General features: G+C 32.7%; 2 protein-coding genes across 2 annotated transcripts; both read left to right on the top strand.

Moving 5' to 3' along the window:
* Positions 1–74: 74 nt before the first annotated feature.
* LOC132557409 (dynein axonemal assembly factor 10-like) lies at positions 75–7,272 on the top strand. The gene is made up of 8 exons (XM_060221908.1): positions 75–300; positions 1,092–1,192; positions 3,055–3,185; positions 4,005–4,106; positions 4,288–4,403; positions 4,635–4,769; positions 5,440–5,537; positions 5,848–7,272. The coding sequence occupies exons 1-8, from the start codon at positions 127–129 to the stop codon at positions 6,053–6,055; spliced, it is 1,065 nt and encodes a 354-aa protein (XP_060077891.1). The 5' UTR covers positions 75–126; the 3' UTR covers positions 6,056–7,272.
* Positions 7,273–9,457: 2,185 nt separating this feature from the next.
* On the top strand, positions 9,458–16,532 carry LOC132557399 (protein cornichon homolog 1-like). The gene is made up of 5 exons (XM_060221896.1): positions 9,458–9,545; positions 10,529–10,597; positions 10,758–10,870; positions 11,296–11,439; positions 12,548–16,532. The coding sequence occupies exons 1-5, from the start codon at positions 9,465–9,467 to the stop codon at positions 12,573–12,575; spliced, it is 435 nt and encodes a 144-aa protein (XP_060077879.1). The 5' UTR covers positions 9,458–9,464; the 3' UTR covers positions 12,576–16,532.
* Positions 16,533–16,630: the final 98 nt, after the last annotated feature.

The raw sequence follows: 16,630 nt of genomic DNA, 5'->3' as shown, positions 1-16,630 counted from the left end.
TTTGGAGGTAAAAATATTCGAACTTCCGTTCGACTTCCAGAAGAATCTCGCTTTCTTGTTTATGCCTGTCTTGTCGAGTGTGGTTATTATCAAATCAAATTGACATCATTTTACAAACATATAACCATGGATAAACCGCAAATAATACTGCATATCCAAAAGTCGGTCAACTTCACACTTTTCGACGCAAAATGGATACCGTCTAGTGCTAAGTTCGTGGTCCTCGGTAACCATGCACGCGGAACCGGTGCCATCCAGATATATGAGGTTTCTCACGGAGATGTTGGACTCGTTAAGGAGGTGATGTGATGGTTGTTTTGTAATTTTTGTATTGTATATATATATTGACAGAAAGTTGCCTTTTTCATATTTATGTGTTAAGAAGTGAATTTTAATTCTTGGAACAATATACTGAGCAGAAGTTCATACATGATACTACAACCAGTTCGATAAAAAATTCGATGGCTAAACGATAACCTTCACCGAACAAATAACTAGTATGAAGCGTATATGCACCAAGGTATACAGCATACGAGATGGTAATCAATCCTCAGGACTTTTCGGTTACAGCATAATCTTACATACACTTGCCATTTGGAAATGTTGTTTTACCTATCCACTACAGGTACTATGGATTGGGACATTGGATCATTAGTATGAACGCATTTCATTATCATGTTATCATTATCTTGTTAAACCGTTAATACTCTCCACCATAGTGCACATAAGGTTACATGCATTTATTAGATGCATTTATTATCATCTTGTAAAGTGATACCTCAGTGCAAATGCTCTCCATACTGGTCATTTGTGTGATGACGTTGACAGTGTAGGCATTAAAGTTACACTCATAATTTTCTCGCTTGTTGTGATATAAAGACTTATATCTAGTAAATTACAAATTACACATGGTATCTTAAAGTTTTGTACTATCATAGATTTATTTTTCATTTTTTGGTTAATATGTCTTTTAATATGTGTACTTTATAAACTATGCAAGACGTTTGACTAGTTTGTTAGTCATCAGTTTATGACATGTAACATTTTGGGTATCATTTTGAGTAAACTTAATACATCATGTATGTCTTCAGGTGGAAAAGTCCAAGGGATTTAAATGTGGCACATTTGGAGCCTCCAAACTACAGGAGAGATATTTGGCCACAGGAGATATGGAAGGCAAAATGCACATATGGTAAAAAAGAATGTTTTTAATCTATTTTCTATCAAATTGCCATTAGGCCCACATATTACCAACATGTGCATGAACACCAACATCAGACATGCCAGAAATAAAGCTGGCTTTCAAGATGACCATCAACCCTAAAGGTGTCATTTTAAATTCTTGAGACCAGCATGCGAGGAAAAAAACACATTCAGCAACAATATGTTGACAGAATTTTCCTGTCTTAAACAACTTTGTCATAAATGTTCCTGTTTCAGCCTTGAATCTTGGTAGGCTTTAATTTTACCTTGACATATCAAATACTTTTTAAGCAGTTATTGATTTCACTTCTGGTTGCTTTTAATTTCCCTGTACTCTTTAGTGAACTGTGCCCCCACTCCTCTGCACTGTCTCAATGGAAATGATGCAAGTTTTTTGGAAAAAATCCCAAACGATCTATGGATGCATATTTTAAACTGCAAACTCATCAGTGTCTTGTAAAACCTTTCTTGATGATCAATGGGCATGAAGAGTTGTTTCTTCAGAGAAAGGCTGCAGTGTGGGTTCTCTTTCAGTATGCTCTATATGGGGGGAGCCCCTGTCAGTTTTTTAGTCAAGTCTCAGTCTGAATCCAGGATATTTCCATTACCTTTGTGGTGGCAATTCCTTACAAGGATTCATCCTGTAACTACTCTGCACCATCTTGTGCTTAGATGTTGGTAGCTGTATCACTTTTCACTTCCCTAGGTAATAACTTATCAGCAGGTGTCTTTCCAAATTTTGGAGGTGGTTTAGGTAATCTTGCAGGATTGGCATCCTCCATTATCTGGATGACCAAGCCAGGGAAGGCAGTCATCAGAGAACAGTCTATCAGTGGATCACACTTTGGGTCAGAGGTCACTGATGGAATTCAGGAATAGCACAGGTCCAATGACTATACCCTAGGGAACCACTAATATGACAGCTGCTGGTCTTTACTTCTCACCATCTACTACCACTTGTTACATCAGCATCCATTGATACAGTTTCTTATCAAGATATGTTGGTGTGCTTCTCAAACAGCATTTTGACTTAGACTTAAAGGGGTATCTTGAAGAAGTTAGCAAATTTCTGACTGTTTTGAAGGAACCCTTTTTAAAACTCTTTAATGGGACATATTGGGTAAACTGGTCTATACACTGTTCCTTTATAACTTTTGCTGGGATTGGAATTTCATTGCTTTGTTCGTCTTATTTCTTGTCAATTTTTGAATGTACACAAATATTTCACACTATTTGGCTTATAAAAATCAAACCTGTTGTGGTTAGATTGTGGTCAAGCTACTGCTTGTAAATCCACTCTGCTTGATCAATATGGAATTTCCACAAATCAAATTTGGCATGTTTTTTATGGTTAATTAAGGTGTGGAATATCTATAGGAACAAAAAATAGATTGTTTGTAAAATTCTCATAAAAACATCATTTGATGATGTGCTGAATATCCCTTTATCGATTCTTCTGACATGATGATACAAGAAACTGTGTCACTTTGATATTGGACAGACACATCTTTTCCCACTCTGGTTACATTTGCTATATATCTTGTAGTCAAGGTCTCTAGTAGTTTTTATAAAGGATATATTTTCAGAATTCTGAATGAATGGTCAGTATTTTAGCAATTTATCTCTTAACAAATGTTGAACTTACTATTTCATAAATTATCCCAAAGTAAAAACAGATTGAAGCAGTTTGGTAATTAGGTATGAAGTTAAAGGAAATCCTTGAATATGACTAGTTATGAAAAATGTCTTCAATCAAAAGAAGATTTAAAAGTCAACTTTTACATGAATTATGTTTTTGTCTTAGGTGAATATTGCATCTCTAATACCAATTACTTTCCATGTGTTATACAGGAACCTTGAACAACCAGAGCTACCAATATACTCAGTGAAGGGACACAAGGAAATCATCAATGCTATTGATGGTGTTGGTGGTTTAGGAATTGGTGAGGGGGCACCAGAAATTGTCACTGGAAGTAGAGATGGTAAGTCATATTACAGTTCAATATTGTGACTTGAAGGGAGTTTCAAGTTGTATAATAATTAGATGAGATGATTACAACCTGGAAATGTCACAGGTTGAGATTGTCAGATAACAATTTTAAAAGAATTTTATCATCTAAATTCCTGTGAGTAATATTTCCAAGCTTGGAAATTGCATAGGACATTTTGAGACTTGCCTGGTTATTGTGCTGAAAATTCTACATTAACCAACTCTACTTCTCATTGTACTTAAAAAAACTTCTTCTTTCACCAACTCTGTTCATTTTTATCAAACTTTCTCTTTCACCAACTCCTCTGCTCATTGTGATTAAATTTTCTCTTTCACCAACACCTCTGCTTATTGTGCGTAAATATGCTCTTTAAGTAACTCCTCTGCTCATTTTTATCAAACTTTCTTTTCCACCAACACCTCTGCTCATTGTGCTCCAACTTTTTCTCATCACCAAATCCTCTTCTTTTTGTATTTAAATGTTCTCTTTCACCAACCCCACTGCATATAGTGATTATGCCATGAAATAAGTTAAAATTTAATTTGTTCAGTGAATGAAAATTTATACAGAGAAAGGTACATAATTTGTCATACACTTACATGTATATGGGTTGATATCTACTTATATGGCATCAGTCTTTATAACCATTTATACAAAACAAGAACCTCAAAACAAGGAGCATGTAAACCATGTGATATGGAAAAAGTTAATGTGAGACTGTAATAAAACATTTGGTAAAGGTGATCGATATTGACCATCAGTGATGATAATGATTTAATGTACATCCTCATTCATTTTTATGTTGTGCAGGAGCAGTTAAAGTTTGGGATCCTCGTCAGAAGAATGAACCTGTTGCTACCATGGAGCCAGGAGAAGGTCAAGATAAACGGGACTGCTGGACTGTGGCATTTGGTAAATAAATCTGTAATCAGGATTACCATAGTAAACATTTTGTATAAATTGATGCTTCCATTATTATCAACATCTTCTGAAGTGTTCCTTTGTGTTGAACATGTGTATATCTGTTGATTAAATGTAATAGACTTCAAGTATATAATAGATGTGACTGATGATGGTGTTGTTGTGTTGCTAGGTCATGCCTATAACCAGGCAGATAGATGTGTTTGTGCTGGATATGATAATGGAGATATCAAGCTATTTGATTTGAGAAACATGCAGCTTCGCTGGGAACACAATGTAAAGAATGGTGTAAGTATTGCAATCATGTAGGTCAATATGATAGGTCTGCTTCTATGATTATCCCAGACATTTTTTTAGATACTTGAAGTAAGACTATGTAGGTGTCTTTTTTATGAAGAAAAATCAATTTTATGGTCCAAGGTGTTTATGTGATTATTTTATTTTGATAGACACTGCTAAGTCACGTTTATGGATTGTGGAAATTAGACAAGATTTCAAGTACCTTCTTATCTCTTTAAGGTCTGTGGCATTGAATTTGACAGAAAGGATATCAGTATGAACAAGTTAGCAGCAACAACATTAGAATCCAAATTCCATGTGTTTGATATGAGGACACAGCATCCAACAAAAGGATTTGCTAGTGTAACAGAAAAGGTACAGTATCAGTCTTTTAATGGTGAAGTCATTCAGTGAGATGGTCTGCTTTACAGTATCAATCTTTCAATGGCAAAGTCAACCAGCAAAGTCATCTGTCAAACTTAAAATATCATACTTTTAACAGCCAGGTCTGTCAGGGAGATAGTCTTTTTCACTCACATCATCAATCTTTCAATGGCCTGGTTGACCAGGGAGGTAGTCCTATCCACTCACATCATCAATCTTTTAATGGCCAGGTCATTGAGGCAGATTATATAGCTTACTCATAGTATCAATCTTTTCTATTTGCATCTCAATATTGTATGGTATTGCTTCAGTATGACTTTTTACCATCCCATTTAAGCTAAAATACCTGTATATTTTCAAAGACTAATTACATTTAGCATAGTATCATATATATATAATTGTTTTTGTGATTTTGATGTAAACAATAATTCAAACTCTTATAGTATACTAAAAAACCAATTTTAGTATAGAAGTATGTGGAATTGTTACAGACTTCTGTGTGCTGTCTGTATTGTTTAGTATAGAAGTATGTGGAATTGTTACAGACTTCTGTGTACTGTCTGTATTGATTAAACTGGTTGAAGACGAATTAGTATGGTGAACAGTTAAATTTTGTGTAGTGTATTCTGTTTTTCTGTATAGATTTCTGTATCCATTGCAGGCACACAAATCAACCGTATGGGGAATCAGACATCTACCACAGAACCGAGACATATTTATGTCTATGGGAGGAAACGGATCACTCTACTTGTGGAAATAGTAAGTCAATTTAGAACATGTTAACACAGTCTGGAACAATCAATGAAATTTATTAAAGACAATTTGCTACTGTACATTTGGAAACTATGGCTGCAGTTAAATACTTACCCATGTCTTATTACTAAAAACATATCTTTTAGCTTGAATATCAAACTGAAGCCGATACAATATTCATTATATGTTTATTGTATGGTGACACTGACATCACCAGTTAAAAGTTTCTACCAAATTCTTCTGACTTCAACGACCCACTTTAGTTTGCACTTCATTGACAAATTGTTTATATTCTGTAATGCTCTATCTTTCCTAGTTCCTACCCTCATCAACGAGTAGAAAAAGACAGCGAAGGTCGAGAGATGGGAGTACCTGGAACTCTGAACCTTCTACAGAACATCACTATGACAACACAGCCAATCAGCTCCCTAGACTGGAGTCCTGACAAGGAGGGGCTATGTGTGTGTACCTCATTTGATCAGACATTAAGGGTTTTGGTTGTCACAAAACTTAACCGTGTATGAGACAACTTTAAATTACTTTATTAATACCCTCAGTTCGCCATGTTGATTATTGCAAAAGTCTGTATCAGTTGGATGGTGACAAAATCATGAGTTATGACTATTTGAATTCTACCTAATACTATGGAGACACCATCCTCTGATTGCTGTGAGAGGGTCAAGGGAGTCTCAGACTGGATTATTTCACTCATATGTATGGGAGTAGTGCAACTGACAGATTCTGTTTCATACAGTGTTCTAATTGAAGAAAACCATCCTGTTGGTTAGAGAGTGATACAGAAGTTCTGTCTCCCTTAGGTTATTAATAAAGCAGACCTATAGTGATGTCAATATACAGTGTACAGATGTTCATATTCATTTACTTTGTTTCTGGCCCCTGTGCAACATTATAGATGTGATATGGTGTGACTGGTGTGTGTTCCTGGCTTTACAGTAAGGAACAGAACATGTGTACATGTGTGAAGTCAAATGAAATATGGTGTAAGTTAGTGATTCTAGATAATGAAGAAGGTTTCAAAGTTACTTTGAGTCATTCATGTCAGTTCAATATGGTAATACATGTGCATCAATACATACAAACAAAATATTTCAAAAGACACGTATACTGTTTAACTGTTTTACCTGTTGTGTTGTAATTTCAACTCCTTTGTATTTATGGAAGTTTGTTCTAATTTACAACATCATTAGCACTGAAGAATGTAATATCAGACAGATATTCAACTTCAATGTAAATTTGCAAATGTCATATACTGTGGTGTCCACATCTTTCAAAATATCACATCATTTGGTAAATAGTGTGTGTATTCACCTGCATAAAGAAGGACCATGAGGATAAATAATGTTGGACAATTACATTGTAACAGATTCATTGGTCCCACTAGGTTTACCTTCTGGAACAAATCAATTCTGAGAGTAGATTTTGGAGAATACAAATATTTTTTGCCAGATTGGTAACCATTTTAAATTACACAATACATGTATAATGTGTTCATGCTATCAACATAATGAATATCATCTTAACTATTACAAATAATGTAGTTGCATTACATGTTAATAAAACTTTCAAAACTTACTGTAATTGTCATGACCAATCAATATATTTCCAATGTTGGGTATTTTACTGTTTGTACAAATTTCCAATGTTGAGTATTCCGATTTATGTATCATTTGCCAAGTTTCATAAATGAAACTCAATGGAAAATAAAACCTATTTATTTTAACATGTTTGTTGTGTCAGTGTTTGCTACATATCCATCTACTGGAATGTAATATACTTATAGATGCTACATTGATTAATTCTACATCTAATTTGATCTGCACTAAAATACACATAAGTAATGTGTCAGAATGAAATATTGTACTAAACCTTATTTTCCTCACTTTGTGAACTGAAGCTATAATCCCCACTCTCTACTGGAGATAAAGATAACCGACACATGGGGACGATAACAAGCGCAAGATATCCGGATCCTTTAGCATCATTAATAGGCTCATAGTAAATATTTCCCACTTGGTTTCCACTGATTGAATGGTTACTTAATTCCTTGTTGACACAGAAATTTGTCTCTTGTGTTATCATTTTCATGTCATACAAACCGGACTCTCAGAGAATAGCTTGTTTCTCACATCATCATCTAGAATAGAGACAAAAGGACCATGTGTTGCTTTAGCAGTTATCTTGCTATAAATGCCTATATATATTGTTCCAGTTGTAGAAGTAGGAACAGTTCTTAAATATTAAAAAGAGTTTCAAATATTTTGGCAATATAGGCAACAACAAAAAACACTCTTCATTTCAGATTCTCAAGATAGGGATCCGATGATGATGGTAGAGTTCATATGATTTACATTTGATTCACTTTTGGCTTTGGAAAGTTTCTGCAAAATTTATTTAAAATTGGTTCAGGGTTGTTTATTGATAATCAAGTTTTCATGTTGCACCGATGCATGTAGTTTATTTTATTTGAAATCAGTTCTCAAAAGAAACTAACATGATAAATTAAAGTGCATGCTGTCAGTCAGTTTTCTAATAAGTGCATTGCAGTGCAGACTTCACCTCTGCCTATAGTACAAGTGCACTAGAAATGTCTTTTTGTTATATATCTCCTTTAAATAACGCTGGAACAAGAACCTTCTGTCAAACCATTTAATGTAGAGGTTAGCAATTTTCCCTTGCTTGAATCAGTCTGTGCTATGATTAAACAGGCAAACGATGGACATAATGTATCTTTTTTTTAAATGTGTGATTTTGGTCAAAGTATTCAAAGCACAGATTTCCACATGTGTGAGTTACCAGGTACTAAATCAGGAGGGATATTTATTTTTATCAATATAAGCTCTCCTGCTTAAAGGGATGTTAACATAAGCTGTGACCAGCATCTATCCTTTAAACAACTGATATTGGACCCATAACATGCTGGAAAGAAGAGCTACCAAATTTGCTTTCAAGGTCACAGGTTAAAATATCTTAACATCTTCAAACAAATTCTAAATAATGAACAGGCTCAGTGTAGTGATAATGGTTCTGTAGTATGCTGCAATGAAGCGCCTCAAAGTTTGTTCCAACAAATAACCTTGACCAATTTTCAAAGTCACATAGGTCAAATGTGATTAAATCGTTAGATATGAATATATAAACAGATATGAAGAATGCATTCAGATCTTGTCTGAATTAATGCCAGATACATCATACATCTCGTATATAGAGTGCTCTATGGTTTCACAGGTCAGTCTTCCAAACTAATGAATAAGTAGTTGATTTTATTGTTTTGTTTTTCCAACACCTTTTGTCTGACAAAGAAGTATTTTTGAAAGTTTGACTGTCTCTTCAAGGTCACTGGTTTCAAGTGTGTTTAGAACTTAAGAACTACTTTATAACAATCAATAGGCCGTGTCATGGTATTTATGTAGTAACATTCTGGAGGTATGACTTTTCATGCATGCAGATTTTAAGCTGCAGAACAGGTGAGCAGTTCAGGTCCATTGGGAAACTTGTTTTTAGTGATTATCAATAAGACAGTGATGAGGATTACATTTATGACAGCGTTTAATAAAATTTGATTGTTTTAGGTATAGATCAAACCTTGGTATATGGAAAATTCGCCCTAAAGATGTGAAAAACTCAGAAAAGGTTACCACATTGAATTATTAACATTCGGAATTCAGCTTATTCTTCAAAGAATATGTAATGCTAGGATAAATCCGCATTTTATGCATAAGGTCTAACCTTGTGATATGCAATAGTGAAATCTGTAGATATTACACTTTTTCATTTGTAATAAAATGGGCAGGACATAGTACTAATATTTCATATGTATATCCGATAGAATGACAAACTCTTGCAAAAGTCCGGATATGATGACAACCGTCTTCGGTTTGTACATTTTTGTCACAGGTCACTTCCGCTCCAACAATGGCGTTCACATTTGCGGCATTTTGCTACATTTTGGCCCTAATTTTATCAGCAGTGCTGATTTTTTTCGCAATATTTCACGTAAGTATAATATTAGAACAGTTTGAAGCTAATTGTATACGCCATTACATAACGACATACTTCAGTTGACCATCGAACTCTGTCATTATCAAACACGAGTTCCACTGTCATTGAGATGACAGTTCTTTAAAACATTCGCATCCTTCATTTCTCGCTGAAATTAATGGAGGAGAGGGGAATCACATATCGTTCATAAAAACGAAAATTGAATTGAAGTCTCCGCCTTCTAACTCGATCCCACTACTATAGGTTTTGTTTGATTGCTGTTTTGACATATACTTGGTGCATCAGTTTCGGACCCCTTGACAAGTTGTGCAAAATAGACATGCATTTTTGTTTTAAGCAAATAATTCGTTACTGTAATGCATGATCGTTTGAAATATTAATGGATTTAAACACATATAGTTGTTATCACTATTTGTTTAGAATTACATGACGGAGCATTATCTCATATTGCAGATGTAGGTCTTACTTGAACTCTGTTACTTTAAGGACCGATAAGGAAATTAAAATCACTGATAGGCTTCCATCTTTGATTTTGACAGTTGAAGATTTTTATCACTATTTCTTAGGAGAAATTTTCAATTTCTTATCATAAATAGCAAAAGAACAGAAGAAAAAGGGATATAAAGATAAAAATGTTAAGACCAAATAAAGAGCAAAGACTATTAGATTTCTCTGATATCTCTTTTTGAAAATGGCTGTTGTTACAAGGTCTTGCAAAAGTTTTCAATATGAAAGTGAATGCTTAGGAGATGGCAGTCATTTCAAAATTGAGCTTGAAAACTGTATTCGATGGAAACTTCAGGATTGCTAAACTGTTGAAGAATTGTTGTTACAAATACATGTTTGTGTAAAAATGATATTGCCATTAGTGATTCACTATAGTAATGGGAGTAATTTATAATTAGAAATTGAAAGTATGTCATTATTTGAACATTTATTGGAAATAAATCAATATTTGAACATATCTTTGATTTCAGATTATAGCATTTGATGAATTAAAAACAGACTACAAGAATCCAGTTGATCAGTGTAGCAGTTTAAACCCGGTAAGTCATGCAACCATACTTAATTCAATTGAATACATAATTATTATTGAGAGATTTGTCCTTTTAAAAAGTTTTCATTTGACATTGTGGACAACAAGTTATTCAGAGAAATGTTGCTATATACTTACCAAGTAATAACACATACATCTTTTCATTTCAGTTGGTGTTACCAGAATACTTTATACACATATTCTTTACGGTGATGTTTATGTTTGCCATGCAGTGGAAAACTGTCATTCTCAATGTACCTCTCATAACTTATCACATCAGAAGGTAAAATGTTTTGATGGTTTTTTTATAAAAATTTATCTTGAAGTTGATTTGCACTACAGATATATTTGACAAATTTTCTTAATACTCTGAGCAAGGAAAACAAACGTTCTTTTGTTGATATAAAGATAATTAAATAATGAACCGGTAGTACAAATAAAGCCACAACAAAACAGGATGTACAAAACTTTATGTAAATGTCATTCTTTATTCAGCAATGTGTATCGATTACATTTTATTGCAATGCACATTGAGGTATCAAACAAAAAAGAGATGACAGCCTGTTTTCATGTTTGCAAATTAACTGTGAGTCACCTCTTGATATTCTTACATGAAATAAATTTTATGAAATCATGAATGCTTTATTGAAGCTAAGCTTGAAGGGCAGATAAGATGCCATGAGTAACTTTATCATCACCTATTGACAGGTACATACATCGGCCGATCATGTCAGGGCCTGGCTTGTATGATCCTACTACTATCATGAATGCAGATCAACTTAGTCGAGCTCAAAAGGAAGGATGGGTTAAATTAGCATTCTACCTGATCTCTTTCTTCTACTATCTCTACAGGTAAGTTTTTAGCTCACCTGGCCCAAAGGGCATGTTTAAGGTCACATGGGTCAAATTTGTTAAACCATTTAAATGACTTCTTCTCATAAACTAAAAGGCATAGAAGCAAGATATTAGGCTGGTTGGTTCCTAGAATAAAAGCCAGACAAAGTTTGCAAAAAGAATTGACCTTGGCTCATATTAATGGTCACAGGGATCAAATTTGTTAAAAACTTTAAACCACTTTTTCTCATGAACTAAAAGGCTTAGCAACATGGTTTGGTTGGTATATATATATATATATATATTTGAACCGGACATTGAGCTGTTGATATTTTCATTATATATATATATATATATCAGGTGAGTATTGCAGGTCCATAGGGCCTCTTGTCTTATGACTTACAATAAAATATTCCAGATGTTTCATCAGGCTTTTAGTTATAAGTATTATGAAATAAACAGAAATGTTGAAGATGACTGATGGAGAGGTGTATTTAGAACATTTTATTGAAACTGAAATTCAGCGACCAATTTTAAAATTTCAAGCAACCAGTTGCCATTCAATGGCAATACATTTCACAATCAGAAGAAGAGTTTATAATGTGCTAATATTCTTGTATGCTAAAGAATGAAATTATACAATATTAATTTTTTGTCTCTATGAAGGCTGCCTTTGTCACATTTTGATAAGATAATCATTCAAGACTTTCTCAATAATTGTAAGATTTATAAAGATTTTAACAAACAGTAATCATATTAAGTCTCAATCCACACTCTCTGCATACTGATATGTCAGTGTAAACTTTCGTTGATACACAAACAGAAATGCAATTTTTACGAACTGGTTTCGAAACCTTTGATTTCTTAACAGTCATTAACATGTATTGTAATAAAGTAAGTGTTTCAAAAGATAATAATAATACTATAATTAACTCCCCACCTTTCACTCCCATAGTTTCGTATAATTCAAACAGGTTTAATAATGTTTAATTCATTTTTTTCGAAGTGACTGAAGGTTTACAGTATATAATTTGATCAAAATCTGGCAAAACCTAATTTTCTTCAAATTAGAACCCAGGCCTTAACAGCATTGAACCCTATCTTACTTGGTCTGTTTTCTTTTCAGCATGATCTATGTTCTGGTCTCAAACTAATTGTCTGGATGTGAAGTAAATGACATGGATTTTCTGTGAAGATTGCGACATATGTAACTGGGAAATTGAGTTGTTATGGTTTGAAAGAATTTGAATTGTCTTGTGTGAAGAATGGAGGTGAATACAATGAGATTTGCTAGATGTTTATCCTGCAGTCAGCCTGGTGGTCAACACATTAATGTAGCCAGTAAGTCAGAGGAATGGGCATACTGTAATTACAGGGCTATGTTTGTTGGCATTTCTATTTAAATACCAGACATGGGTTTATTTTCAGGTAAATAATAATAGTTTTCATCCAAAATGTGTCATTCAATAAGTTGTTCTAGAAAATAATGCCTTTTTCGGTTGGCTAAGCAAAGCTCAGCGTCATGCACCATATGTTGTCCATTGCCCGATAACATTTTCACATTTCTGACTTTTAAAAAATGTTACAGTGATTTTGATACAATTTTGCAGTTTTCATATATGACGATGAAAAAGATTGTTTATCAAAAGTATGTATTACTTAGAATTAAGTAAGCTCAATAACCCAGAGGGACTAGTTTCATGTAAAGAGAAATATATACTTTGGAGTATATTTGATTTTATTATAAAATAGCAGTTTACAACAAAAACAGCTATGACTATATTTGGACTCGGGTGACTATTAAGGCTTAATAGATGTCCCAAAATTATACTTCTTTAATATTTTTGAAAAATCTGGTGGAATTGTTGAAATAAAAATTGCAATAGATGCTTCATATGAAAGTCTGAGTTTCTGTTCAAACTTATGAAACAGACATTGAATGAGTCTTATAAAAACTCTGATAGATGAGGTCAGATGCACTGTTAGAATTGCTCATGGACTAAAGACATAAACAGTTAAAAATTTGTAAATGTGTTCGAAGGAAAACCTGTCATGAATTATTGGTGTTGCCAAAAACTGCATCCTGAAGAAATTGATGGTCTGGAATGAACTTTTATAAATTCTATCAATAGGAACATATTTGGTTATGATTTTCTAAGTGATGGTGTAAGTATTTTTATCATTACATCTGTTTATTGAATATAGAATACACAATTGAATTTATTGTTTCCCCTGTTCAATGTTAATGTGTATATTTTTGTTTTTACTATTGGTATATATCTAGCATTTTCAGTCCTAATCTGTCTGTTACATATTGGTATTTCAGAAGATTCAGCTATAGGATTATATCCATGTGATGGAGATGTGAAAACTGGTATAAACTAGCTATACATCTTTTTATTAAATCTAGGTAAAGTTTTACTGTGAAATCACATATTTTTGGTGGGGCTCAGATATCACGATTCAAAAAATGTAGACGCATGATTTCATGGATAAGTAGACCTCCTGTTAATTCCAGATACTAATAATGTATGTCAAATTTAATATTTTGTGGAAATATTTGAATTTATGAATAAAGAGTACCTTCAAGTTTAATAAAAATAAAACTCCCACAATAATTAATGATTACCATATACAGTATTCATTTTTCTCACAGATGTGTCAGTCAGCATCTGTTAAATGTTAGTCAACTTATTGTCATGCCAAAGAATTTCTGTGCCTTAATAGATACTGGTTCTATTTAATTTGACTTGAAATGTAATATGACAGGCACTTAGTACTATAGGAAAAGGAAAGAGAGGGATTAGCGGATTTTCTGAAATTTGAAAATTTCTTTATAATTAAGAAACAATGTGGTGTACTATATTTTTGCTTTGGTAGGTCTTGATTGCTCAATCTACATATTGATTGACATAGAAGGAAACATGTTATGTTGTATTGCAAGTAAATTTGTGTGTTTTGCTACAGATTTATGCTTTATTGAAGGAGTTTATATGTAAAGCTTTGTGTATGCACTACAGATTGGTATGGATATATGTTTTAAAAGAGAAGTGCTTGTACGAGTCAGTTTAGTTTGAATTTCAGTGTTAGCTCTTTCTGTTCATATAGAGATCTGTTGTTAACATTAGAATGTTGATATTTAAATTCATATCAAGTTAAATTCTATAGAATGCCATTTAAAAGTTAAAACTGAACTCCCCTGGAAATCACACCTTTTCAAAATTATAATTTAGATTTGTTTGTATTTTGGTAAAATCAGTATGATATTCAATGTCCTATTCAAGTACACTATAATATGAACAACAGTATTGCTAGTCAGTATATTTAATATCAACGAGCATTTAACTGAACGATAAAATGTAATTTGTATTTATTATTTCAAAAATCTTCATTGGGTTTCAAATCATAGAGTAAATAGATTTACTACTTTCATGAAATTTCTCGTAATATCCAACATCACATGTACATCATGTACATGTAGATTGTAATATGTGTACTTTGAGTGACAATGTATTTTTTGTGCTGTAAGTGAATGTTGTGAATATTTATGATTTGCTTGAATTGCGATCTGGAACTTGGTTTTTTATACACTGTCTGTACATCTTGCAGTGCTATCAGTTTTCATTTTTCAAAATATTCTGTTTTAGTAATAATAGATATTCAATGATGTAAAAATCTGTACTCAAAAACATTATCAACACAGAAAGTATCGGTATGTTTGAATTTATATTGAAATTATCTTTTTTACATACCTACTTTTATATATCTACTATTTGAAATAATTCATTATAGTGTCATGATCACAAGTATCAGTGTGTGCAATATAGTCATCCTGTGGTACATTTTAGAACATACTCTTTTTCCATTTTTGTTTTTCTTTTACAATTAGCAAGTGAAATCCTTTTGCATTTGAACAATATATATACGTTAATAATGGTTTGAAGTGAGAATATTTAAATCTTTTTCTCCTATATATATTCTTTTGATCTTGCATATCCTACCTGTATTTGTGTCCTTTAACAATGTTTACTTGGTACATGAATTAGCATGTCAATTAAGTACATCATGGTGCAGTGTCAGCCTCATGGTATCTTCAGATCAAAATTTCCCATTTTATTTATTGTAATAGCATATATTTTTTTCTAAAAAATGTCACAAATGCATATTTAACAAACAATTTATAATCAAAATGTACAACTACAGAACGAGAGGAGACACTCTCTAACTACAAGATGATAGTTCTATATCTACCTTGACCTTATGATGTAAATCAACAATAAACTAAGTGCATTTGACAGCAAACTTTCTGAATACTGTACACAGGGAAACATTCACCTAGTGTTATTTTACCCAGGACTTTTTTGTCCAGTGTTAAATTCTACCATACATCAACGTATACATTTTATATATGATCTTCTATATCATGTCATTGTTATCTTCGACCCATTTGTGAAAGGCAGAAACATGGAAAATTTTAACTTTCGTGATAGTTTCCCCTTATACTGTGTCAGTATACTGTACATTTTAGTGCCATAAAGCCTTAGTTAATTTTTCTATCTCATTTTATTTCCCTTAAAAACATGTTTTTTCGGTGAGGACATAACAATATCATGTTTTAGTCTAGGTTGTGATAATAAAGGTACAAAGTTTAACAATATCCTCAATTGAGAGATCAAAGACAGTTACAGTACTGTAGAGTTGTTTACATAATATAACACATCAAAGTAAAGACAAGGAATCATGGTGGATGGATAGACTATATTTATAATTTAACTGATCAAAATTACCCCAACCCCTCTCTTCATGACACATAGTCACCAAAATAAAAACAAATATAATTATATTGTCACCGGTTGCATATTGATATAAACAAATACTTGATCTTTAACAACAAAGTATTCAATGTTTTTTTATTAATTGTTAAAGGTCTCAGGTGTGTATTGTAAGGTTACAATATTTCGCTTTTATTTGTCTGTTCCATAGTACCTGTATTAGTATTGTGATTTTTAATGTAGGTCCCAATTTGATTTGTTATATATGTCAAAGTCTCGTTTGTTGCACTTTAAAGACCTTTGTATCAAAATACAAATAAATACTATTTAATCTCACAAGTGAAAGAACAGTTGTTTTTTTCAAGTGAAAATCACATGTGTTGATGTATATTCATTGTCAATAATTGGAGTCTTAAGATATTAAAATGGCTACAATA

This window comes from Ylistrum balloti, unplaced genomic scaffold (genome assembly GCF_031769215.1).
Source record: "Ylistrum balloti isolate Yb309-2 unplaced genomic scaffold, AGI_CSIRO_Ybal_v1 Utg370668, whole genome shotgun sequence".
Lineage (NCBI taxonomy): Eukaryota > Metazoa > Mollusca > Bivalvia > Pectinida > Pectinidae > Ylistrum > Ylistrum balloti.
Note: the sequence above shows the minus strand (reverse complement) of the source record. Positions and strands in the feature narration are given on the sequence as shown.

Excerpts from the sequence above, each read along its gene's own strand:
- LOC132557409 (XM_060221908.1), top strand. The coding sequence starts at position 127 with ATGGATAAACCGCAAATAATACTGCATATCCAAAAGTCGGTCAACTTC. Across the intron at positions 301-1,091 it reads ATGTTGGACTCGTTAAGGAG|GTGGAAAAGTCCAAGGGATT; the intron begins GTGATGTGATGG and ends GTATGTCTTCAG. Across the intron at positions 5,538-5,847 it reads TCACTCTACTTGTGGAAATA|TTCCTACCCTCATCAACGAG; the intron begins GTAAGTCAATTT and ends TATCTTTCCTAG.
- LOC132557399 (XM_060221896.1), top strand. The coding sequence starts at position 9,465 with ATGGCGTTCACATTTGCGGCATTTTGCTACATTTTGGCCCTAATTTTA. Across the intron at positions 10,871-11,295 it reads ATAACTTATCACATCAGAAG|GTACATACATCGGCCGATCA; the intron begins GTAAAATGTTTT and ends ACCTATTGACAG. Across the intron at positions 11,440-12,547 it reads TTCTTCTACTATCTCTACAG|CATGATCTATGTTCTGGTCT; the intron begins GTAAGTTTTTAG and ends TTTTCTTTTCAG.